At 34.2% G+C, this 27,972-nt stretch overlaps 1 protein-coding gene across 1 annotated transcript; it reads left to right on the top strand.

Annotated features, from left to right (window-relative positions):
- Positions 1–107: 107 nt before the first annotated feature.
- Tmbim4 (transmembrane BAX inhibitor motif containing 4) lies at positions 108–23,356 on the top strand. The gene is made up of 7 exons (XM_003476105.4): positions 108–316; positions 10,619–10,727; positions 11,786–11,891; positions 15,223–15,256; positions 17,293–17,410; positions 21,763–21,808; positions 22,528–23,356. Exons 1-7 carry the CDS (start codon positions 220–222, stop codon positions 22,732–22,734), a joined length of 717 nt encoding a protein of 238 aa, XP_003476153.1. The 5' UTR covers positions 108–219; the 3' UTR covers positions 22,735–23,356.
- Positions 23,357–27,972: the final 4,616 nt, after the last annotated feature.

Here is a 27,972-nt window from a genome sequence, read left to right as displayed (position 1 = left end):
GTGATGTAGCGCGATGTGTCTGAAATAAACTCCTTTTCCTCAAGCCCACCCGAAGTTTGAGGAGGAGTAATCGATCAGCTCCGGGCTCGCCTCACGGTGGGAGCTCGGCTAGTTCTGTCTGGAGCGCCTCATCCCGGAAGTGAAAAGAAGGTTGAAATCGGTTGTGGTCAGTGGGATACCGCAGGCCTGACCCGGATTTGTGCGAGTTCTGTAGCCGCGATGGCAGATCCTGACTCCCGCTATCCTCGCTCCTCGATAGAGGATGACTTCAACTACGGCAGCTGCGTGGCCTCTGCCAGCCTCCACATCCGAATGGGTACGTGACAGGGTCGCTTGTCCCCTGGCCGTCCCCACTTGCCGCGTCCCCGGGCCTGCGCGAAAGGGGCAGCGGGTCCCCGGGGCCAGACCTCGGTTCTCTGTAGCTCTGAGCTCAGGTACCCAACTAGAGTCTTCGGTGGAGAACGGGACTCGCGGAAGCCTCAACAGCTTAATTCTTCGTCTTTAAATTAAAAGAAACAACGGGTTCCTTTTTCCGAAGAAAATAAGTTTACTCTTTGATTTCTGCGACGTACACCGAAGTCAGTTGCTTACTCGTTGTGTTTGCTTTAAAAGGTGTAATCGGGGTGCAAGGTTTTCTTTACTTGCCCGTCTCATGTGCCAGACTGCAAACTTGGTCAGGGATAATGAATTTACGTATCTTGCTCATTATTTTCTTCTGCAGGGCGTACAACTTAACATATGTTGGAATATTATTCAGGAAGTTGTTGGAAACAAAAGCTTCCTAAGTCAGTCAAAATGTTACTTCATTGAACATTGCTATACAGTATCCGGCGGACAGACAAAATGCTCGGTGTCCTGTAGGTGGAATTCATTCCTCTGGTCCAGTTCAGCCATTTGATCTCAGACACTGCCCTAGGTTTTAAAGTTAATCTAGGCAACCAGAACTGGTTGTGAAAAAGGAAGTATGAAGATAGTTCTGGTGCATTAAGAATCTTGGTACCTAGCATCAGTACTTCGGGACTTGGAGTTTGAAATTATTTTGGCAAGTGAGCAGACTTTTAAAAACAATTGGATTGTGATTTTAAAAAATACGTAATTGAAATGTACCATCTTAACCATTTTGAAATTTAGTAATGTTAAATATCTTCACTTTGCTCTGTACTCAATCTCCAGAACTTTTTCTTCTTGTAAAAGTGAAACTATATATGCATTAAACAACTCCCCATTCTCTCCTCCATCCTGCTTCTAGCAACCTTCATTTAGCTTTCTGTTTGTGAAATAGACTACATTAAATGCCTCTTACAGACCACAGTAGTAAGTGCATGTAATCCCAAGACTCTGGGAGGTTGACGCAGAGAAGTTCCAGCCCAGCCCAGTGTAATTTATGTACCTTATTTCTTAAAAAAACAAAAAACAACAACAACAAAAACACTTCATATAAGTGCAACTATACAGTATTTGTCTCCCTTTTGTAACTGAATTATTTTAACTGGCATACAGTCTTTAAGTTGACTTCCTGTTGTAGAACGTGTCAGAATTTCGTTCTTCAAGATCAATTAATATTACATTGTATATATAGACTGACTTTTGTTTATCTGTTCATTGATAGACATTCATGTTGCTACTACTTCTTGGCAGTTGTGAATAATGCTATTATGAACGTTGGTGTGCAGATATCTCTTCAAGAGCCTGCCTTCTTTATAATGTACATACCCAGAATTGGAATTGCTGGATTGTATAGTAATTTTATTTTTAATACTTTAAGGAATTACTATGCTGTTGCACCATTTTACATTCTTGGCAACAGTGTACAATTCTGATTTTTCACACCCTTGCCAACACACACTATTTTGTGTATAAAAATAGCCATCCAAATGAGTGTGAAATAATCTTTTTAGTTTTGATTTGCATTTCCCTAGTGATTAGTTATGTCATAAATTTTAAAAATATGCTTTTTCAGCATTTGTGTATGTTCTTTAGAAAAATTTTCAAGTCCTTCAGTTAATTTTTTAAAATAGATTTTTAAAAGGCAATTCTAGGTCCAGAGCAAAATGAAGCAGATGTAGAGTTGTCATGTAACTGAATTTGTACATTTGATATAGTCAAGTTGCCGAAGTCCATAGTTTGCATTTGGGTTCTCTCTCTATGTGGTATAAATATACCACAATATGAATTCTGACAAATGTATAATATTTGACTATCTTAATAGTATCATACAGAATTGTTTCACTGCCCTAAAAATACTGTGCCTGAAAACTCTTTCTCTCATAGCTGAACATTGGCAACTACTGGTCTTTTTATTGTCTTTATAGTTTTCCTTTTTCCAGAATGCCATGTAGTTGAAAGCACACAGTATGTAGCTTTTTCATGTTGAAAAAGTACTTCACTTAGTACTAGGATATGTATTTAAGATTTCCTACATGTCTTTTCATTTTCTTTTACTACTTTTTTTTTTGGTACTGAAGATTGAAATCACGACCTTGTGCTTGCCAGCCGCTAAGTTAAATCCCCAGCCCCTCATTTCCATTTAATACTAAAAAACATTCCGTTGTCTGGATGCACCAGTTTATTCATTCACCTACTGAAGGACATCCTGGCTGTTACTGTGTTTTGACAATACTGATAGAACTATTTTATAAACATCAATGTGCATGCTTTTGTGTGTTTTCTACTCATTTGGGTAAATATCAAGGCCCACAGTTGCTAGGTCATATGGTAAAAGTATGTTTAGTTTTGTGAGAAATCACCCACGTATGTTCCACAGTTTCCATTTCTGTCAGCAATAAGTGAAAATTCTTGTTCTTCATCTTATAAAATTTGGAGTTGTCAGTGTTTTGGATTTTGGCCATTTTAATGACTGTGATGGTATCTTGTGGTTGCTTTACTTTACAGTTTTCTAATGACTTAAGATGTTGACCATCATTTCATGTTTATTTTCCATCTGTATATTTAGTGACGTGTTTCTTTAAGTCTTATGCCCATATTTTAATACAATGGTTTACTTATTCTTGAATTTTAAGAACAATTTATATAACTTGAATCTTTTTTTATATTTTACAAATATATCCTTTCAGTTGTAGCTTCTCTTCTCATTCTTTGTCATTTATTTATTTATTTATTTAGAGACAGAGCCTCATTATGTAGTTCAGTATGGAGGCCAAACTGACTTGGAACTCACAGCAGTCTTCCTGCCTCAGCCTCCTGATTGCTGGGATTACAGGTGTGCACCACTATGCTCAGCCCTCTTATCCACTTTAAAGTCAGGTTATTTTTTGTTTCTACTGAGTTGCAACTTTATTTGCATAGCCTAGGTGTTAGCCTTTTACAAATGTCTTGATTTTCAAATTTTCAGAAGTTAAATTTCTGTAGAAGTGCTATTGAGTTTTTAAATAGAAGATATTCATTAAAGAGGCCTTGGAACTGCCATTAAGGAAATATTTGAATCATTAATTATGCATTTAATAAAATATTTTTGAGCAACCCCTTCTCCATATAAAAACTGATTTAATAAGTTTTGAAAATTATAGCTGTTCTTCTTAAGGCATTAGTTAAGTTAGTAGGCAAACTGATCTGTGATGGCTGATTTATTAAATTCTAAAGTGCCAAGTTTGAGTTGAGAGGAGGAGTTTGCGGAAGGAAGTGAGCATGTGTGAATTAAAGTATTCTAGGAAAACTTTAAGAATGGAATTCTGTTGGAGGGCTGGGTTTGGCCAAGTGAAGAGAATCCAGGAGTTGAGAATAAGAAGAGGAAATTTATGATGAGGGATGGACGTTGGAAGTGACATGCTCTATCAGAGTGTTAAAAAGCCTTTTAAATTATTGTCAGAGACTTGTTACAGGACAGTAGAGACAGCCCTAATTTAAAGTTCTAAAAATTAAACAGCTCTGGTTGGCAGTTATGTAAAGAGGTAAAGTACTGTGCCATTCTAATCCTTGGATTCTGTATTTGTCATAATTCCTATGATATAGCAGTAGTTTTAAGTGTCAGAGAGTTATTCTCTACACTGAAGCTTCTCTAACCTATCCTAGAAAATCTTGGCATTTTGGGATTATGCTTTAAAACATAAGAATTATACTGTTGCTTTCTCTAGAATTACAATCTCTCAGGTAATATATAAACTTATATTTTTAAAAAAATTTGCCTAATTTTACAACAGTTCTTTGCAAGAATGCTAGGAATAAAAATGCTAGGTTTACCAGTGCACAGATGAACCCTTCTTTCCACTCATCTGTATATACAGATTTGATTTGTTTTGTTTTGTTTTTGTGATAATGGGAATGAACCCAGGGCCTTCAGACATTTCCAGTCCTTAAAAAAGTTTTTTTTGTTTTGAGACAGCATCTTGAAAGTAAGAACAACTATGTACATAATATGAGCCTATGAATTATAAATTACAGTCCGGAGCCTACAAAAGTCATTAAGTACTGTTTCTAAATTACTTAGGCTGAGTTTAACCTTGGCAACCTCCTGCCTTAACCTCCAAGAGCATTGGGATTACAAATATAAACCATCATATCCAGCTGTGTATAAACTATTTTTAAAAAATAATTAGTCTTATGCTGTTCACTATTGTAATGCTGCTGACTGCAATACCAAATATGTACTTAATAAACATTTGTTCACTGCAGGTAGTTATCAGGTACACTTTATTTAGGTGCCCTAGTAATTGGTCTGGTAAATAAGCTGACTACATTTGTATTAAATAAGGGAATCTCATCTTCACTGGTTTTTTACTAATTAAGAGGTTAATCCAAAAAATGCTGTATTTCTTTTTAATTTAATACATTAAAATATATCCCTAGTTTTTTTATATTGACAACTAGATTATTTGGAACTTTTGCTAGATCAATGCTATAAACAAGCATGACATAATTCAGTGTTCTTAACATTTTAACATTTACATTGTATTGGTAAATTACAATATACCATTTTCATTGAATGTTAGATACCACTCATACACATATGTTCAATCTATTGTTTCTCGTTTATAGATAATAGAAATTTGATGAAATCGATTTACATTGCAGTTCTTTGCATCTGATTTCTTTTCAAACAAGTTGTTGTGCTTAGTTTTTTGCATCCTAAGAACATAACCTGATGAATTTATTCTTGATCCTATGTGATACCTGATGCCTGGAGGATGTTTTGCTGACGCTGCCACACATCTACCTATTCTGATGCATTTTTCCTGCAGAAATTTGCTAGATCTCTTCCTTTCAGTTCAAGTATCATTATCAGCTCATTTTATGTCTATATTTTAAATGTTGGTTAGCTGAGAGTTAACTCATACTTTTGAACAGTGCAAGTTTTGGTAGTGAGCATAGTCCAGGAAATTGAATGGGAACAGAACCATATTTTGATAGCAATTTGAAACAGAAAGTAAACTAACTGCTTGTGATATATACATTTTCTAAGAGATACTTTTAGAATACTATATAGATATGAAATCGAGGCTTATTGCTGGAAAACAACAAATATAAAGCTATAGAAAAGCTACATGTGGATGAATTTGTGAATGTAGTATCTACCTAATGCACTTTTACAATGTTAAACTAGTTTATTTAACTCTTTGACTCTAAGTAATGTACAATAGTCTTTTGTTTATTTTAGAAATTGGTATATGTGTATTGTGTTTTGTAAGATTTTATTTTTTAAATTTTTATTATTACATGTTTGTAGCACATGATTACACTCATCATAAGGAATTGGTACATGTACATAACACATTTTTTAACTTTCTCCTCCTTCCCTTTCCTCATATGGGTATTTTTTAAAAACAAAGATACTATTATTTCATAGACTCAAGACCATAACTTACAATCCATAGGATCATATTATGCACATACCTGTAATGCAACTTTGTATTTTCACTTATATGTTACATTAAAAATTACCATATACATAGCTTTATTGTATTATTTTAAATAGCCATGATCTTTCATGGCATGTGATTACTATAATCTAATGGTCTCTACATGATCATTGTTAGCTTTCTTTTTATTCCTTCAAATGGTGCTTTAGAGAACATCCTTCCATGTCTTTGTAATTTATCCAAGACTGTGTAGGACACATTTTTGGAAGTATGGTTGTAAAGAGAAAAGATATGCTCATCTTAAACTGGATTGCTATAGATTGCTCCCCAAAGGGATTGCACCTTCGGTGCCTTCACCCATACTGAGTATCATCACACCTTTTAATCTTTGGCAATCTCGTAAATTAGAGGTGGCACACATTTGCTACAAGGCCACAGAGTAAATATTTTTAGTTTTGTGGGGTATCTGGTCTCTGCTCCAGTTCTACAACCCTGCTACAACTGTTCCAAAGTAGTTGTAGAAGGTAGATAAATGGAAAGTGTGACTAGGTCCCAAGAAGATTTAATCATTAAAATTAATAACAATAGTAAAATCAACATGGTACCAGAATAAAACAGATCTGAAGATCAATGGAATAAATTAGAAGATACAACCATAACTACAAATACACTCAACTACCTTATGTTTGTTAAAGGGGCCAAATATGTTCACTGGAAGAACGACAGTCTCTTTAATAAATGGTGCTAGAAAAACTGGCTTTCCATATGCCGAAAACTAAAACTAGACCCATGCCTATCACCATGTACTAAACTAAAATCTAAATGGATCAAAGATCTGAACATTAAAACAGAAACACTAAATCTGTTGGAAGACAAATTGGGTAAAAATCTTGAAGACATAGGGCTAGGTAGAGAATTCATGAACAGGAATCAAACCACATGGGAACTGCTTCCCAGAATCAATAACTGGGATCATGTCTTATTAAAAAGTTTCTGCACATCAAAAGAAATCTCCAGCATAGTGAAAAGAAAACCCACAAACTGGGAAAAAGTCTTGGTGAACTGTCCCTATAGACAAAGGACTTCTGTCTAAAACATATAAAGAATTTTAAAAAATCAGACCCTCAAAATACAAAGATCCAATTCAAAAATGGGCATCTGAGGTGAATATACAGTTCTCAGATGAAAAAATACAAATGGCAAATAAATAATGAAAAAATGTTCATCATCATTAGTCATTAGAGAAATGCAAATTAAAACCATACTGAGATTCCATCTCACTCCAGAAAGAATGGCCAGGATCAAGAAAACTACCAATAACAAATGCTGGAGAGGCTGTGGGGGAAAAGGAACTCTACTGCACTGTTGATGGGAGCGTAGACTGGTGCAACCATTGTGGAAGTCAGTGGAGATTTCTCAAAAAGCTGGGATTGGAAGTCCCATTTGATCCAGCTTTTCCACTTCTAGGCATATTCCCAGAACTGAAAATATAATATCACAGTGATATATGTGCACCCATGTTTATAGCAGCACAATTTGTAATAGCCAGATCTTGGAAACAACCTAAGTGCCCATCAACTGAGGAATGAATAAAAGAGTTGTGGTATTTTTATACAATGGAGTACTACTCAGCTATAAAGAATGATCACATTGAGATATGTATAAATAAATGGACACAGCTTGAGACCATACTCATGAATGAAATAAATCAAACTCACATATATAAAATACCATATAGTCTCCCTAGTGTGAGAAATGGTAAGAATACATAAAAATACATGGTAATCATGATTCCCCATTACATTGCTTTGAACCTTATAATGTTTTCATTCATTAGTTAGAATGGTTTTATCCTGGGTTGTTTGATTTTATTGTCTGTGATGATATGAACAGCTATTTTGAAGAAAATAAGACATTATAGTAAGTCAGTGCTGATTTAATATCATCTTGTTTTGAGGTCCTACCATGCTTTTGTTCTTCTGTCTCCATCGGTTCTATCATGTTGTATCTTACTGGATTTTATTATGTGTGATAGTATAAACAAAATTTTTTATGGACAAGGAGATAATATAGTAACCATTGTTTGTTTTCTGTTATTTAGTTCTGAATGTTATTTGGCCCTGTAATACTTTCATTCTCTTGAATAGTTTTATTCTATTTTGTTGTGTTTGATATTATAGTGTATGAAGGTATACTCAAATATCTCAAGGAAAGAGACATTATGGTAGCTACTGTTAGGTTGATTTGTCTTGTGAAATACTATGTTGCTTAAATTGTTCTGATCTGTTTTGTTATGTCGTCTTTTATCTTAATCTTTTTAAAATAAATAATAATAATAATAAAACCCATTGGGCTGGATTTGAGATTTTATTATTATTATTATTATAATAATAAAACCCATAGAGAGCTATATTTTGCTGAATCTTGTGGTGGGTTTAAAAAAAAGTTTCTTTGTTTTAATTTGCATTTCTTTAGCTATGTGAGTAAAGGTGAGCATTTTTCTTCATAAAGCTTAATTGGGCTCTTAGTACATGTTAGGAATATAGCAATCAACAGTGTCTCGGTCTTCAAGAGTTGTGGGTGGGGGAATTAAGAAAGGTGCACCTAAAGCAGTACACTAACAGTCAGGCATGGTAAATGCACTGGTAATCCCAGCACTGGAGAGGCTGAGACAGGAGGGTCGCTGCAAGTAAGACCAGCCTGAGCTACAAAGTGAGCTCAAACTGCATAGTGAGACCCTGTCTCAAAAAGACATAAATAAATAAGTACACTAATAAATGAATTACTAGTTCTGATAAGTTGTCTGATGAAAAAGAATTGAGGTGTGACTAGAACCTAGGGTTTCAGGTGGCAGCCATTTTAGTGAGGGAAAACTGCTAAGGGATGTGGCAGTTGGTTTATGAGAAAGAGCTAGCCAGGTGTAGTAATTGTTGACTACTTTAACAATTACCTCAAAATTTAGTGGTTTAAAACTACAAATATTTAGTATGCCATAGTTTCTGAGGGTCAAGGAATTTGGGAGTGGCTCAGGGAAGTGGTTCTCTGGTGAGATTTCAATCAAGGTGTTGACCAGGTTGCAGTCATTTTAAGCCTTGCCTGGGATGGAGGATCTGCTTCCAGAAATTAACTCACATGCTTGCTAACAGGAAACCTCAGTGCCTTCCCACACAGGCCTTTCTGTGTGGCTCCATGAGTGACTCATGACACGTAGCCAGCTTTTCCCAGGGCAAGCAGTCCATGAGAGCAAGGAGGAGGCTGCAGTGCCTTTATTGACTCAGTCATGGAAATCACACACACCATCACATCTTCCTTTGGTACAGTGTGTACCAAAAGGCCTAATGTTTATTTGTATATGTTTGACCACAAGTATCCATGTAATAAAAGACTGGAATAATTACATTAAGGTGTTAATAATGGTTTACTTTGCATAGTACTATGGATAATTCACATTTAGCTTTTTGCTAATCTTTATCTTTTAGACACCAGGAATATGGCAATGAATGAATTACTCTCTATTATTAGGGAAATTTTATGCTTCATAATCTAATGGGGGTAAAAAAAAAGTAATTTTATTAGTTATAAAATGATGAGAATCCTTTGGAAACATGAAGCAGAAGCATCTAATTCACACTGGGGTACCAAGAAAGGCTACCCTTTGAAAGGTGATTGGTTAGTATGTAGTTATCTAAAGGTGTGAAAGAAGAGTATGTTCCTCCTGCCTCAGCCTCCCCAGTCAGCTGAGATTATAGCTGTTTTAAAGATTATATAGCTGTTTTATTTTTCATTTTTACATAATTATTGTACATGTGGGATATGGTGTAATACTGAGATATGTATATACATTGTATAATGATTAATTCCATGTAATTGTGTCCTGCACCTCTTTGTAATGATAACATTCAAAATCCTCTCTTCTAGCTATCATGAAATAGTCCTTCTAATTAGCTGTAGTCCTTCTACTGTGTCATAGATAGTGATACAGATAGGTATCACTACAGATGGGCTAAGTTGAATAGTCCCCAAAGGCCCATGTATTTAAGGTTTGTTCCTCAGGATGGTGCTACCTGGAAGTAGTGGCATCTTTAGAAATGGGGCCTTAGGTCTCTGAGGGCTTGCCCTTGAAGGGTTTTCGAAGTTTGACGCCCTCCTGGGTCTTCACTCCCTGTCCATAAAATGAGTGCCTTTGCTCCATCCACCAGCTACTTCTGCCATCATGTGTGCTGCCTGCCACAGAGGGGGCCCACACAGCATGGCCATTGGTCATAGCTGAAAACGCCAAAACTGTGAGACTGAATAAATGCTTTCTCTAAGTTGATTCTTTCAGATAAAGTATTTTTAAATTCTTCAGATTTGGAATTGATTTTCTTGGTGTTGATAATAACAGAATGTCCTATTGTATAGAAACTAGAGGGATAGGTACTATAAATAAGGTTTGTATCTTATAGCCTTTTAAGAATGTTTCATTTGGGGAAAACATATTTATATCTAACTGCATGTTTTTTATTTCTGCTTTTCAAATTGTAGAGCCATTTTATTAAAAATGTTTTTAATCTTTTGTACTCTTGTATGAGGCATTTGATACTATTTTGATGAAAACATTTATAAGCTGTCCCATTTACTTAATTTGTAAATTTAATGAATTATGAGGGATTAGGCATTTCTTCCCTAGTTTTATAGATTTCATTATTTAGATTAAGATTTAAAAAGAATCCATATAATTTAATTTTTCTATGAAGGATTTTAACTATATAGTTTTGTGATAAATACTTAAACAGATAGTCAAATGTAATATTTTTCTTTTTTAGCCTTTCTCCGAAAAGTCTACAGTATCCTATTTCTACAAGTTCTCTTAACTACAGTAACCTCTACAGTGTTCTTGTACTTTGAGTCATTACGAACATTTGTGCATGAAAGGTAAGGTAATGAGATGATTCTCAATAATTTTCAGACATTCACTGCACATGATTGAAAGGGCACATATAAAAAAAGCTCTAATTTTTCTCCTATAAGTTAAACTAGTTTTGTTTTTGATAAAGGAAAATATTCCACAACAGGGTGTTCTTTTTACCTTTGTTTAGTTTATAGCTTCTTAGAATTAAGCCCCTATCTCCTGTAAGAATATTAAGAATTTTTCCCGCATGCAACTTAAGTCTTCATTATTTTTTTGTACTGTATTGGACTATTTACCCTGATCCCAAAGCCCACAAAAATGCTCAAAAAAGATTATCTAGCAAGTGTGTGTTTTAGTTTTGTCTGATGAGTAGAATAATTTCACTGAGAAGCTTCCAGAAGAGTTCCTATTCACCCATTCTTAATAAAAGTATTTCAACATAATTAGTTCTTTTTTTTTTTTTTTTTTTGTCTTTTTCGTTTTTACTGGTACCAGGGATTGAACTCATGACTGCCTGCTTGTAAAGCAGGCACTTATGCTGCTGAGCTAAATCCCCAGCCCCTACATAATTAGTTCTACAGCTAAAAAATAATATGATTTCTTTATATTAAAGAAAAGGGAAAATAGAGTATTTTCTTAGAAGTAAAGAATTTGTGCCTTCTATACCAAAAAAGAGTCTTACTAGTTCGCTATTTGGGTTTAAATAATTTAAAGTATAGTCATATGGTAAATACTCTAAAATGTGGTTATGTGTAAAATGTTTGTTTAATATCTTTTATTTATTGTATTTTAGTATTACAGTAATTATAAACATTACTAAAATGTAACAGAAATTCATGAAGTAATAAAGTAATATCTCTCCCTGTTATTGTGGGCTTTTTCTTTGTCCCACTGATCTTCCACACTTCATATCCCATAGATTTTCCAGGTATAAAAATATTTCTTTTAATAGTTTGGGATGGGTCATTTTAGATTTTTCTTGTACTTTTATGAATGCAAAAAATAGATAAATTTTATTAAACTGAATAACACTATTCCTGCTATTTTAAAACTTTAAACGTTTTGATATTATGTCTTTTAGTCCTGCCTTAATTTTGGTGTTTGCCATTGGAGCTTTGGGTTTGATTTTTGCGCTGACTGTAAACAGACATAAGCATCCCCTTAACCTGTACCTGCTTTTTGGCTTTGTGAGTACTTTGACAATGTGTGTTCTTTTAACATTTGGCCTGACTTTTTGAAATATTTATTTAATTGAATAGTGAACAAAATTGAGTTTTCTATTAAATTACTTTAGGAAATTATAATTTTATAGTCTTTTAGAATTTTTAAAGATTTGTTAATTTCAACAGTTTCTATTAATCTTAGGATTTATTGGGGGAAAAATGCCAAATTGGAATCAGATGATTATCTGGTTATGTGATATTTAGCAAGGCATTTAGTTTTTCTGTACCTACTTTTTCTCATATGCCAAGTGAAAATACTAGGATAATCCCTGTGATACTTTCTACCTGTAATATTCTGTGGGTGGGGGAGTTAGATTGTAGCCTTAATTTCATAGAAATTCTTTTTCTAGTTGTGTGTGTGTGTGTGTGTGTGTGTGTGTGGTGGTGGTGGTGGTACTGGGAATGAAACGTAAGGCGTTTGCACTGAGCTGCACCCACAGTTAGATCTCACTAAGTCTCTTGAGTTTCTCAGGTTAAGTTTGAACTTTTGATCCTCTTGCCTCAGTCTCCCAAAATGCTGGTTTTACAAGCATGTGCCACCCTGTCTAGCTTGGAGAACTTGGTTTTAGATTTGTTGAGATAATTGTGAAAATTAAAACTTCTGTCACCTATAAAAATTAAATCTTTGAGTAAGATTGGTAAGGCTTACCATATTTTTATATCATCTCATATGACTTTGGGTTCTGAAATGAAAATTTACTTCCAAACTAATAACAAAGAGTATTTGCAGTCAAGTACGAATGGGAACACTATTGATCAGATTAAATGCTTCAAATTAAAGAAATTTGTGAACTTGTAAAAAAATTTTTATTTTGATTAGTGTATTTTTGTAGTATATAATGATTACATTCATTACAGGGAGTTGATACATTTACTCAATGGATCTTGATTCTTTTTTCTTATCTTTTTCCTCCCCTCTCTCATTCTTCCCTCCATCTCTTGGTTGCCTTCCATTTTGCAAAAAATCTATGTCCCCGTTTCCTATTATCTATCTTTTATTTTGCTCTTTAATTTATATATAATTTGGGCTTCATGTAATATTATGATCTCAAGGTACACCCATTTTCCTACAAATGACTCATTTATACTTCTTTATGGCACAGTAATACTCCATTATGTATAAATACCACATTTTCTTTATCCATTCATTTGTTGATGAACATAAAGTTTGTAAATCTTACAATGAGTGTGTGTTAACATGAAAGATGAAAGAAAAGCTCAGGACTTTGGAAATTCCAATTATTAGAGACACTATTTTGTTACATCTGAAGCTCTTACGTTTGTTTGTAGGTTTATCACTCCTAACCCAAGTGATCTCAAACAACAGGAAGGTTATTTAAGAATATGAGAACCTGGTAACTCACCAATCCAAACCTACCAAATCTTAACAAGAGGAACTACAGGAAGGGCCTAGAAATGATGCTATTGTAAGAAATTCAGCACAGGAGAGTGTGGTCTTTTTCTTGTTCTATTATATCTCTATCTTACAACTGGCCTTGCACATTGTTTTCCTTTTTTCCATCGTTAATTTTATATGACCTATTGTGGGCTTCTATAACTACCTTTCAACTTCAGATCCCACTACCATCACTTGTTTCTCTTGATTTCAGTTTCCTGAGTGAAAAATAATCTTATTGGTATAGGTCATGTTGTAGATCATTAGCCAGTACATGGGTTGCCAGTTCTTGGGTCAGATTTGTACTCAGCTACATCAGTCAGCTTTGTGCCATGAGAGCTGATTGAGACATAAAAAAGAGGGTTATGTTAAATTTTTCTTCAGATCTTCATAGAACTTCCTTTAAGAAAGGCTGAGTTCTACATGGGAAGGGTTTATGGGACAATTATTGCCAAGCAGATGTGGCCTTACTAAAAACACATTAACCAAATGCTTTGGTTAAATGGTCATTTATTGCTAAACCTATTCATTGTGCCCATAGCATAGTTTAACCAATAAGAAAGTATATAAAATATATTTCTTTGGATTAGTTTGTGGCCTGTGACACTAATTTTTTTTGTCTTTCTGCACCAAAATAAAAGGTGTGTGTGTGTGTGTGTGTGTGTGTGTGTGTGCGCATTTAAAGAGGGCATTCATTTGAGATAGTGTTATATTCACCTAGTCTTAGTTTTACATGCATTTATATTGTATCTCCTGGTACTTGAATGGGTGAAAGGTTTCTTTTCTAAAATTATATTGTGAATATCAATATAGTATCATTATATTTCTCAGAAAAGAATATTTCTGTCATCTTTTACTACAACTTCCCTGATACTCCCATGACAGGAGCTTTACTGCCTCCACATCTATCCATTATTTCTAATACCACTTTGCTTTTGTTCCTAAGCTTTGTGATTTCAGGTAGGATGGGGTACAGAGAAAACCTTTTACCAAAGCGTATTATACAGCTTCTGTTCTTACCTTTGGTTTTGCTTTTGTTATATGGTCTATATAACATGGTTATATAGTTGGTAAATAGTATATAGTTGGTATATAGTAACTATATAACGTGGTTATATAGTTATATAGATGATTGGTAAAATCCAATGAGAATAAGCATATGGGACAAAGTAAAATAATGTAATTAAGAAAGCAAGGAGAGAAAACAATTAACATTTCTCTAATTTTTAACTTAGGATATGAGTTCAAATATTTTATGTAGAATATGAGTTCAACTACTTGGAACATGGGTTAAACAGTGACAAAATAACAATGGCTTAAACAAGATAGTGTATTACTCTTTGATATAAGAATCTGAATGACTGATGAAGTTACCAAGGACCCAGATGCCTGCTATGGTTCCAGGGTTCTTAAAGTGTTGTATGATATAAGATAGCTTACTGTCATATCCAGATAGCATCTAGTTACCATGTAAGAAAAAAAGAAAAGATAGAGGAAGTGGAAAGAGGGAACTCTATGCTTTTAGAGCACAATCTAGAAGTTGTATACTTTATTAAATTGGCTAAAATTATTAAGAATGAGAAAATAGTTTTCTGTGTGGTTTGTACTATATAATCTTCATTCCTTTCTACTATATAATCTTTATATTCTTACAGATATGAAAAGTCTGATTAGAACAAAGAGTGATGGAACCACAATTAGAATTTAAATATACTCATTTAGTACATCAAGCTCTATTTCTGATTATGCTAGGCTTAATACTTGTCCCATATACTTGACAGGGAGGCTCTGAAGGTAAAATGAGATTCCTAGGGGATCACTTTGAACTATTAAAAATTAGAAAATATACATGAGATAGTATACATTTTTCAAACATTAATATTAATTTCTTTTTTGTAGACACTTTTGGAAGCTGTGACTGTGGCAGTTGTAGGTAAGCCATATGTTATAGTAACTTTATTGTGGATAAATCTTTTAGTTAAAAAAGTATTTGGGATTAAACTTTAACATCATGGGATGTCATATTTAAAAAATAAGACATGGGTCAAAGATTGCCTAAAGTATGAATAATAGTCAAATATTTATACTTTACATAGTAAGGAGAGCTTATAGAAAGTGGGAAAGTTTTAAGGAAAATGAAAGAAATGGAGAACAATATTTCATTTTTGTGTTACTTATTTATAAAAATAAGACCACTATAGCTGATCATTTCCCTGATTCAGAAGGGTCTCGGAGGACTTAAGACCATGTGTTTTGAACTGTGTACATAAAATTAGCTCCCTCAGAATTGCCTGTGCTTTACTGGTATATCCTCTGTTTTTCACTAATGGCACTATAAGAAACAACAGTTGTTTCTATCTCTCATATTAAATGTGTGTTTTCCGGCCAGATGTCTGTTCTAATTATTTGAATTAAGGTATTACAAAAGTGTAATACCTTAAATAAAAAATTTCAGTGAATTAGTAAGACTTACGATTGTCTCAAAATGGTTAACATTGGGTACCAAACAGGTCATTGTTAGCTCTTACCTTCAATAGCAGCAAGTTGTTAATCATGCTTAATATATTTATCTCTTCTGATTTTGTGATTACTATTTTTAACCTTTCAATGCCAATTTTCTTGATTCTATGGGCTTTTTTGGTAGTCTGCTTACTTTTTTTTTTTTTTTTTTTTTGTGGTACCGGGGATTGAACTCACGACTGTCACTTGCCAGGCAGGCACTTGTGCCGCTCACCTAAATCCCCAGCCCAGTCTACTTACTTTTTAAAAGAATCAGAATACAAATTAAGGGTCAGGGATTTAGCTCAGTGGTGTAAGCACCTGCCTAGCAAGCATGAGGATGTGAATTTGAGCCCCAGTACTAAAGGAAAAAAAAAAAAAAAATATATATATATATATATATATATATATATATAATGTACTATTATAAAATAAGTACAGTTGAAGCTGCTCAGCACAGAAAGTACCGATATATATTAGATTATACATAGTAGTGTTGCTATCCATTAGTAGTATTTAATGTTATGAATTGTAATATTTTTCCCTCTTGATTGTGTACTAAAATTATTAACAAGAAGCAAATTTGATTTTTAAGTTTTATGTTTTCTCTGTTTACCTTCCTAATCCTGTCATAAGTAAAGAAGTTCCAGTAATTTAGGAAGACAAATAATCTGGATGATTATAGTTCTTGAAAATGTAAAAGTTACTTAAGTGGTTTGGATTCAAAGCCCTTTATCTCCTTTAAAGAAGTTATAATTTAGCATTTGTTAAAAAGTTAAGGAGTTGTATTACAGTAGCCATAGCCAATCTAGATGATCATTCTGAAATTAGGGAATTTGGTACACAGTCGGCAAACCTCACAATAATATACTCCAAGATAGTGCAGATTTAGATGTGAAGCAATTAGTGATTGTTTTCTGTTGTCTGCAGGATAGGCAGATGGCAGGCTACCCCAGAAAACCTCAGTGTCTTCCCTGCTTAGTTCCCTTGAGTTGGCCAATAAACTGGGCACAGCTAACCAGATGATTGCTAACATTGCTGCTACTGTTTAGGAATGCCTAGCTAGCTAAAGGACCCAGAGTCATCTCTATTGATAGGTATGCCATAGTAAACAGTAAAAATAAAAGATGATGATATTCTGCAGTGGGAACCGAAATGGCTAGAATCATTCTAAACATGTTCCTAAAACTTCTAACTAGTTACCCGTGTAATACCTCTATAGTCATCTCATTAACTTCATAGTAATGTGACCCCTTTATCTTGTGTAAATGAATTTTCAGAACCTTTTTATAGCATTTATGGGTATGGTTTTCTGTACCAATATATTCAAGACTGGATGAGGAATCTTTTCTTAATTGTTTTATTGGTGAATAGTATAGGAAATAATAAAAGTTTCCATTAAGTGCATTTTTATTAAAGGCTGTTTTATAGAGTATGTTTATATATACTTTTAATGTTTTAATTTTACAGTTACCTTCTATGATGTATATATTATTCTGCAAGCTTTTGTATTGACCACTGCTGTGTTTCTTGGTTTGACTGTATATACTCTACAATCTAAGAGAGACTTCAGTAAATTTGGAGCAGGGTAAGTTATTTGTTTTTGGATACATCTGATAGATTCTTTTAATTTTATAGGTAGGTGGTTTTGAAGGAAGTGCTATACTGTTAGCTTTGGCTCTCTTAAACTGGAGGGCATCCAGAGGTCATCTCTGTGTATTAGGGCTAGACCCTTCTTTCCCAGAACAAAAACCAGAGATGGAAAGTACCTTTGAGTCATTTCCTTCCCTTCTATAGTGAAACTGAATGCCAAACAAGAGCAAAAGAAAGAAAGAAAGAAAAAAAAGTGGTTCTCTAAAGAAGGTGGGCTTATGTTTTATCAACAGTGAGGAATTTAGTGAAATTATTTCAGTCTTTGTCTTAGAATAAATGTAGCCAAGAATATCTACATCTTTGGCACTGGCAGGATAATTGGCCTAGAAGTTGGAAATGTCTGCATGAACATTTAAAGCTTTTTAATGTATGTAAAACAACCAGTGTCATTTTTCAAGCAAATAAAGATGTTAAGTGATCCTTTTTATATTAGGATAATAGTTGTGTTGCCCTTATGTGGTAAGAATTCAGAATTAAAATTCACAGTGGCTTCCTTTTGTCAGTCACCCAATCAAGTTTTGTTCCTTTTCCTGTTACAACACTAAACATTTACAAATTCTACTCTTACAAAACTTTCTCCCTCCCTTTTGTTTTCTAGTGGTTCAAATTACAAGAAATCTCTATTGGGATAAAACACAGTTGTGCAAGCTGCCTAACTAGTTTTTTTAGAATGGAGTTTGACTTAGGGAAAGGAAATTTCTTTTTTTTTTTTTTCTTTCTCTTGGGGATGTATGTATCTCTATCTATCTATCTATATATGTATCTACGTGTATGTGTATTTGTGTGGTGTGTATGATAAAAAGTTTTGCTCTACTTGCTATTCCCATCCTAGTCTTTAACTGCTTCCCATCCTCCAGTCCATTCTAGTACCTCTGTCATACTCCTGGTAAATATTTTCCTCTATATTTCAGCCTCTTCATGGAAAATTTTCATTGATGCAACTGATGTTACCAATTATACATAGTTCTCACACCAAATATTTCTGAAGGCTTTATACAGCTATTTCTGATAATTCTTACATTTTATTTCCAAATATATAATTTGGAATTTATTTGTTGTATTTTTTGAGGCCTAGATTGAAGATCCCTTTTTCATACTCATACAGATTTGCTGCTGCTTGACATCTGGGAAACTATTGGTTTGGATCAACTTGAAACTAAATTTATGGCTTACAGTGTTTTCCTTCAGAGGTTGTGAATTGAGATTACAAATCTGTAAAGGGATAGATTCTGGTAATATTTTCTGAGAGATGTTCCTTCCTTTACCCTTACTTTGTGCACTGATAACTTTTCATGTAGATTCTAGGTAGAATAGGGAGCTGATATATGATTTCCCTGACATTCAGATTATGTATGTATGCATTATCCTGTAGTATTTTCGACACAAAAGGAATTGAATCTTAGAACTGTGTATGGTAACTATGGCAACTTGCATTGCCATATTAAGAGTCCAGCGGCAGTACCATAATTGCCTTTGGATTTCTACTTTTGCCTAGATGTTGGTCTGATATTCTGTCTTGTCAGTGACACTTTTGAGAAAGTTTCGTTTTCTTTTTAATCCATCATTTTAGTTGTTTTGGGGTAAGGTGTGAGGGAGGGTGGTAATTGTTCTGAATACTCTTGTTTCTATAATTTTGGAAGCAGACCACTTTCAAAATTGTCTCTTACATGTATCACTACAACCAGCTTTTCTATCTCTGTCTTAACTGATTTCCAATCTATTTACCAAGTAACTAAATGACATTTATAAAATGCAAACTTGATCATAGTATATCTAAAACCCTTCAACACTTTACTGCTGCTTAAGGGACAGGGCTTGTTTTTCCATTGAATTATTTCTGTTGCCATCAGTTATAAATGTTATACTGTCATCTAATCACTTCCTAGAAAAATCCCAGTAATGATTGTATTTTGGTAAATATGCCTAAGAATGGCACTTTATTGAATTTTAAACAAAATTTCAAAGCACTAATTATTGTGAATCCTCAAAGTCAAAAGCTGTGGAGCTTACGTACCAAAAGGAGAGAAAAACTAAGCAAAAAATTTTTTTCTTGAAAAAGGCTTAAGGCTATGTATTTAGACCCGTTTGTCGGATATAGTGTGCACTCAAAAAATACATGTTAAATTGTGGTAGCTGTGGGGGCTGGGGATTTAGCTCAGTGGCATAAGCACCTGCTTTTGCAAGCAGGCGGTCGTGAGTTCGATCCCTGGTACCGATAAAAATGAAAAAGACAAAAAAAAAAATTGTTGTAGCCGCAGATAGTGGTGGCAGCATTCCATATACTCATAGTCATAATGATTTTTGTGGTACCACTGTTATTTACTGTCATGCATTATCCTGTAGTATTTTCGACACAAAAGGAATTGAATCTTAGAACTGTGTATGGTAACTATGGCAACTTGCACTGCCATGTTAGAGCCAGTTCATACCAGTTTTACGTGAAGAAATTTGAAAGTCAATTGTTAAATTGTTGAAAGCTTAAGAAAATCCATGATGCACGTGTTTATAGAAGTCAGAAAGTGCCACACATCAGGGAAGTTTGCTAGTACCTTGCTGTATGCTATTTTTCAATCTGTGCTTTTTATTGAGACAAAGAAAAGATACAAGTTTGTTTTGCCAGTTCTGTAGATGGAGAAGTCAGAATAGCAAAACCTTTGGCATTTCTCATCCAATCTATATTCTCAGAAAGTTTGCTCTCAGTATTTAAATAGTTGAGATATAAGTCAAAGTACTAGTTAACAACTTAGGAAGGCAGATAATCTTTAAATCTTTACTTGACTGTTGATGTATTTCTAGAGTATGGTCATAAACTGAAAACTTGTAGGTTCCAGTTCTTATCAGAAATTTACTAAATAGAATCTGTGAATATAAACAACCCTTGGATGATGTACTAGATTCATGGGAGAGGTGATGTTTAACCAGGGAGTTTAAGCTTACCAGATGTGCTGTTGTAGTGGAAAAAGAAATGTATGTTCTAATATTTATTATCCATAGTTATCTGATAATGCTCAAATATAGCTCTTTGTATGTCCAGTTATAGTAAATTATAAGGTTAAATTAATAGCCAAAGTTCTCTACCAACCCTGTCGTAAGGTCATATCAGAAGTCTTGAGGAACTGCCTAATCTTTTGGGAGACATTTTATTTTTTATGCTTCTCATATTCTTGAATGTCTTGTGAATAACACACTGTCTTTTATCAAGGACTTGGCCTGAGTCCCCAATCTCCTAAAACAAGTTATAGCAAAAGATTAAATAAGAGATAGTATATTTTTGGGGGAATCCATGAGAGATCAAATTCTCTTGGAGCTGAAACAAAGATTTTTCAGGATTGCCAATATTTATTGGCTCCCTCACAATTCAGGGAGGTGCAAGAAAAAAAGGGCACATCTGAGGCAAAAGCCCCCAAAATAAAGCAGGGCCTTAAGTTTGAACAAAGGCAGTAAAACTTGCTAATTAAGGGAACTGTTTGATCTGTAAGGTTGATAGTTTATTGTCCTTGAAACCTTTGAGATTCAGCAGCCCATAGCTGCAGCACTTGCTTGACTTAAGAGGCTATAAATATGAGCTTTCCAATATATACAAAGAGCACTATATATAACTACTTTACCGTTACACAGCCTGGTCTCCAACAGTCTTTTGTTCCAGACTGGTGTTTTTATAATAGTCTTGAACACTAAAGGTGACTACCTCTAAAGCAAGGAGCAAGCATGTTCACTCTCCATTATTAAAAAAAAGATTTAGTTCCCTAAATTCAAGTTTCCACTTGTGTAACACAATTCACTATATGTAGGTATCATCTGGCCCTCTTAGCTTGATCCTATGTGAACTGAGCTATGTTGTAAAAATACTGATTCTCTGGTTACTGATACTGCTGAAATAAACCTTTTGTTTGTTTAAATCTCAGACCTGGGAGATTCATCTTTCAGCAACTGTGAAACACTACTAGACTACCTTACTTTAAAAAGGGGGGAAGGGATATTGTAAATAGTTATTGTGTATGTGTGAATTCTTATACTTTATTCTTTGGCAAAAATTTGAATTTGTTTCTTTAGAAAATACAGAATAGGTCTACTTCAGGTGGTTTTTTTTTTGAGACAGGGTCTCGCTGTGCAGTTCAGGCTGGCCATGTACTCACTTTGTAACCCAGGCTGGTCTTGAACTCTCAAGGATCCTCCAGCCTCAGCCTCCTGAATGATGGGATTATAGCTGTGTGCCACCATGCCCAGTTCAAGTTTTTTGTTTTTTTAAATACACTATTCGACCTTAATAAAATTTTGTTTTTATAGGCTGTTTGCTGTTCTGTGGATTTTATGCCTGTCAGGATTCTTGAAGGTAAGCTGCTTTAGAATGGCTAACTTGAAATATAATTCTGGCCCTGTCTGTATAGTAACCTCAAAAAGCTGGAGGAGTTACTTTTAAAGGACATCTAATTATAATTACCTGGAACATTTATATATAGAATGATTCTAGAATAATGTCTTTTTAAAAAGCCTTTTTTTTTTTTTTTTTTTTTTGAAATGGGGTCTCGCTATGCAGTTCAGGCTGGCCTTGAGCTCACTTTGTAGCCCAGGCTGGTCTCATACTCGCAACGATCCTCCCACCTCAGCCTCCGGAGTGCTGGGATTACAGGCATGAGCCACCATGCCTGGCAAAAAAGCCATTTTTTAATCATTCTTACTGACTGAAAGATGAATGCGCAAGTGAGTTAAACTACATAGCAAAAGGCCCACGCTTGTAACTGCTGCCATCCTTCAAGTTGCATATTTAATTCTGAAAAAGAAGTATGTTTTAAAATAATTTGCATTTGGAATGCTAGCTTTCAAAGTTAAGTTAGGTAATTTAATAGAAAAAAAGACATCCATTCATTCATCTTTTCATCAAACAGAAGCAAACTTGGCGGTACCTTGCCTCTTTCTGTTTTAAATCTAAATATTTGAAATTATACACCATTAATAAATATGTATGTAACAACAGCTTATTAGTGAAAGTATTTTAAGTATTCTTAATATGATCCCAAATATAAATGAATCTCTTCAATCTCTTGCCTATAGATGTTTTTTCATAGTGAGACAATGGAATTGGTCTTAGCTGCTGGAGGAGCCCTTCTTTTTTGTGGATTCATCATTTATGACACACACACACTGATGCATAAATTATCTCCTGAAGAGTATGTGTTAGCTGCTATCAGCCTCTACTTGGATATTATCAATCTATTCCTACACCTGTTACGGTTTTTGGAAGCAGTTAATAAAAAGTAATTTAAAGCAGTATTTAAGACTTTCATTAAGTAATAAAATTTGGTATTTAATTAAGTGTTAAATACTTTTGTGGTCTTTATTAGTATTCAGTATACTGAGCATTAAAATTTCACTACTCTTTATGATTTATCTCATTTCTAAATCCTTGTAAATTAAGTAAGAGATGTAAAAAATTCTTTTTTTATTTTTCAATAGGGCTATGCCTAACTGTATAATTTTATATTACAATTCAAAATAATTTTGTATTACATCAGTGTGTATTTAATGATTTAATATAAATTTCCCTTATGTAACATATTTGATTTTGATTCTGAAGTACTATTGTCCACTATTATAATATAAATCTTTCATTAGATTTTAATCTTATAGAGCAAAAACTATAAAAGTTAGACAATTATTCAGTACTGATTAAAATTGTACTCTAATGTTAACATTTTATTGCAAAATGATATATTAAAATTTAAAGGTCTGCTTGAAAGTCAAATAAAATTTGATAGTAATTTTTTTTTTTTAAGTACAGGGGTCATTTTAAAATTATGGTTGAATTGTTAAAGAACCCCAAAAATACTGGCCCACCTGACATTAAGTGTATATAATGAAAATAAAAATATCTGGAAAAGTTTCTTGAGTGCTTTGTTTGTCCATACAACATATAGGTAAGTATACCAGTGACCCATGAAATTTTGGCAAATTTCTTCACTGTTAGTATTCTCCCTTATTTATAATTTCATGGTTTGTGGTTTCAGTTTCCTAAAGTCTTTTTTTTTTTTGGTCTGAAACTATTAAGTGGAAAATTCCAGAAATAATTTATAAAGTTTTAAATTGTGTAGGTTCTGTGTAGCATAATACAATATTATGCTGTACTGCTCTGTCCTCTCAGAGATATGATACTCTTGTCCAGTGTATCTACACTGTACGAATTACCTGCTTCTCATGGTCAGTGATCAGGATCACCTGAAGCAGATTAACTTCCATATACAGTCAGAAGGTCAGTAGTAGCCTACCTCTACATCACAGGGCCCTGTCATTCACCTCACTCCATCTCATCACATAAGCTTTATATCATTTCATATCATAAAATAAGTGAATACAGTACAGTATTGTGAGAAACCACATATAACTTTTACTGCAATATAGTTTATAATTGTTCTATTTCATTACTTGTTAATCCCTTACTGTGCTTAATTTATAAATTAAGCTTTATCATGAGTATACATGTATAGGAAAAAAACACAGTATTGATAGGGTTCAGTATGTATGTGGTTTCAGGCATCCACTGGAGTATGGAATATATTCCCTGCAGGTAAAAGGGGATCACTGTATTAATTTGCTGGGCTGACATAACAAAGCACTGTAGACCAAATGACTTAAACAACAGAAATTAATTTTCTTGCAGTTCTGAAGGCTGGGAGTTCCAGAGTTGGGTTTCTGTTGTTGTTGTCTTTTTCCTGAAGACCCTCTCCTTGGCTTGTAGATAGATACCCTCTTGCTGTCCTTGCTATGTCTTTCACTTTGTGTCCAAATTTTTTCTAAGAAGGAATCAGTCATATTGGATGAGGACGCACCCTGATGACCTCATCCCCCCCGCCCTAGAGTTTAGTCTGGCCTTGAACTCTGTACAGCCAGGACAGGCCTCAAACTCACAGCAATTCGCATGCCTCAACATTCCGAGTGCTGGGATTACGGGCATGCAGAACCATGCCTGACCCTCATATTACCTTTAAAAACTCATCTCCAAACACATTCATATTTTCAGGTTCTAAAGGTTAGGAAATCATCATATGAATTTTTAGGTGATACAGTCAGCTGTTTAGCCTCGCTAAGATAACAGAGTTAGTCTCTAGTGACTTTTAGGTCATCAGTTACTTGCATAGTCCTCAGCTGCAAGAAGCACTATGATCAAACATTACATAGTATAGTGAATAACAGCGTCTAGATTGTAATTCTTAGTATACAACCAGCTGCCAGTTTGGCAAGTTATTCAGCCTACTTTGTTTAGGTCTTGTACCTAATTTTTTTTGTTGTTTTGCTTTGTTACTGGGAATTGAACTCATGACCTTGTGCTTGAGGCAGGCACTGTGCCACTGAGCTAAATCCCTAGCCCCCTTACCTAATTTTATAATGGGAATAATAATACCTCACTTAGCTGCTAAAAGGATGAAATGAGATAAATGTATAAGCTAAGTACATAGTGTTCCTTCAATCCAAATGTAAAAAAAAAAAATGAATTAAAAATAAGCAAAAACATGACATTTTCAAAATTTAAGACAATGATATTCTTTTAATTGTTTTTAAGAAATGTTTTTTATAATATTACCTAACAAGTTTATCAAAACTTTTTAATGACTTAAATCTCAAAAAAACTTTAATTTTTGATGTGCGTCACAACTGAAAAGCACTGGTATAAATACTGTTTTATAAAGGAACCACAGTCAACATTTTTCAGCCAATGAATTTTACATGGGTATTAATAATCAGTGCTGCTTTGTACATCCTTGTATGTGTCCTGCTGTCTATAAGCATGAGAGTCTGTGTAAGTAGGGAGTATACTGAGAAGAAAATTACAGAACACAAAGGCATTACAACTTCAATTTTTTTTTATACCAAGTAAAGGAATAACTATAAAAGACCTGAGAAATATTTTGAAAAGTAGAATTAGTAGGACTTGGACAGAGCAAGAAACATCTCTGTGTGCAATGTAAAAACAGCCAGAATGCTAACAGAAGAGAAGAGTAGAATCTGAAAACTTTTGTATATATTGAGTATCATTTGGGAAAAGAGGTACAATGAGTCATGTTGCAGGCCTCAGACCTGGCTTGTATCCACTAAAGGCAGTTCTGAGGATTAGTGGTATCAACAGCTAGTCACAGGTGTTTTTGGAGCAAGCAAGATCTTCGATTCTTACTACTTTTATAGAGCTCTGAAGCCTCCATCATCTAGGCAATTGGTAATACAAGGTCACTACCTGAACTCCAGAAATCTTCCTGTTTCTTACTAAGTCACTGTGCACATCAGATTCCACGGAGAGGTCAGGTTGCAGGGACTTCACCCATTGACTGGTTCTAGTGGGCTAGCAGGTAATCAGTTGGTGTTTGTAAGTGTGCAGCACTATTCACTGTGCTTCTAGATCTTTTGAGTTTTTTCCAGCTCTGAAGAAGGGACCTTTATACCCTATAATTCCACAAGGTGTTAAAGTTTCCCAAATACAGTCATTTGGTTTCTGTGACATTTGTATACTCAGCAAAATGCCTCTTACAGAGTATATATTATAACGTATGAATGAGCAGATTAAGGATTTTACATACACTAAGGCCAAAAAATAAAAAGAAATATACTAAGGACATTTATCTAATTTTGTTAGAATTATAGTACTTTCATACAAACTGGTGAAGGACAAAGGCAAAATTTTTTTTGATAATTAGCCCATTTTGATAATTAACATTTTAAGGTATCTATAATGTCAGATTTGTAGCATTTATTTTAATACTATGACATTTTCATAATAGGTAAGTGGTTTTTTAAGAGGGTACCAAGTGTTTGAGTGAAAAGTTTTGGCCTAGTATATTAAGCTTGATGTAGTCAATTTGGAGTATCTGAAAGAACATTTTCTAATTTAAAATGCAATATATTTAAACAGTTTTGGAATAGGTGGTTACATTCTAATTTGAAAATCTGGGTACAAGGTTAACTTGTAAAATAGAAATTCTCTTGCTCTTTAAGGATGTAAGCTACCATTTGAAGAGATGAGGCTTTCCAAATGTTCTTTTTATTAAAAAAAAAAAAGCCCGTATTATGAATTTCTCAGCCTGTTTTTTTTAATTTTAATTTTAATTTTGGGTCCTGGAGATCGAACTCACGACTTAGCGCTTGCAAAGCAGGCACTTTTGCTGCTGAGCTAAAACCCCATCTCAGCCTGTTTTTAAAAATGTGCAATATTCTGAATTAAGAAATTTCTGAAATATTATGGTTTCTTAAGTGGCATACATTTAAAGAAAAAAAGGTAATTGCAAGTTGCCTCACTAAGAAATTTCTATCAGCCAAAAAAAAATTTACCATCACTAAAAAAAATTCTTTTCTTGTGTTTTAGTATATATTTAAATCTCTGGACGACATTGCTTGCAAATTGCACTGGGCAGCTATATTTTTGAAACTACAGTATAGAAAAAGCGCTACCATTTGTTGAGCTCTCATCACCTATCTAGAATCAGTGAAATTGTATCTTCACCATAGAGACAAGGAAATCCAAGATCTAAGACATTGATTATCTAGCTTGTTCTTAAGTGTTGGAAACAAGACTACAACATAGAATTGTGTGGTTTTCCTAGGAGGTAGGAGTGTGGCTCATTGGTAGACTACTTGCCTAGCACATATTCTATCCCAGGCATCACAAAAATATAAATAAATAAATATAAAAAATAATAAAAAGGGGCTGGGGATTTAGCTCAGCGGTATAAGCGCTAATCTGGCAGGCAAGAGGTCATGAGTTCCTTGGGACCTAAATAATAATAATAATAATAATAATAATAATAATAATAATAAATAAGCAGGTCGGCTGGAAGGCCTATGTTATTAGAAGCATATATAAAATGTTTTGTTTGTGACCTGAGAACAAATCTATGTCTTAGCCTTAGTAGTGTAGTATGTAAGTGTTCAGATAGATAAATAATAGTCTGATCAATTTATCCTTTAAACTCTCCTTTGGGATAGGAAATAATTATTTTCTGTTTTTATGACAGCTTTGATATTTGTCATACAATAAGTTGTACATAATGTGTACATACAGCTGGGATGGCCAATTTTCCAAGCTTCAAGTAGCCTAATCATTGAGGATGATTAGTTCTAAGAAAAGCCCAAGACTTTTGGGTTGGGCTTTTAACAGATATATCGATGGGGGGCCGCGTTTGAGGGGGCTTGATAGAGCTGAATTAAGCAGAGGACAGACCTCAACCTTTTAAGTCTGGAATATATTAAAGAAGTCATTACAAAGCTTTAAGAAAGTCACTGTTCACACTAAGCACTTCGTGAAAGATTCAGGCCTGGGACTAGGAGGTAGAGTCCGGACTTGGGTTGGACAGGTGGTCTCTCAACTCCTTACCTGAAGGGCACGGTTCCCTGGCCAGGTTCACTCCTTGGGGTAAGAGCTCCCGGAATACCCTCCCTGCGTCCGGGGCCTACCTGCTTACCTGCAGCCTGACCCTAGACCGGAATTGTCTTTTACATTCTTCAGATTCGACTCCT

Source organism: Cavia porcellus, unplaced genomic scaffold (genome assembly GCF_034190915.1).
Source record: "Cavia porcellus strain 051 isolate PalLab524CR breed Dunkin Hartley unplaced genomic scaffold, mCavPor4.1 scaffold_8, whole genome shotgun sequence".
NCBI classification, from domain to species: Eukaryota; Metazoa; Chordata; class Mammalia; order Rodentia; family Caviidae; genus Cavia; species Cavia porcellus.
This window is presented reverse-complemented; position numbering and strand designations above follow the sequence as displayed.

Excerpts from the sequence above, each read along its gene's own strand:
- Tmbim4 (XM_003476105.4), top strand. The coding sequence starts at position 220 with ATGGCAGATCCTGACTCCCGCTATCCTCGCTCCTCGATAGAGGATGAC. Across the intron at positions 317-10,618 it reads CAGCCTCCACATCCGAATGG|CCTTTCTCCGAAAAGTCTAC; the intron begins GTACGTGACAGG and ends TTTCTTTTTTAG. Across the intron at positions 17,411-21,762 it reads TTCAGTAAATTTGGAGCAGG|GCTGTTTGCTGTTCTGTGGA; the intron begins GTAAGTTATTTG and ends TTGTTTTTATAG.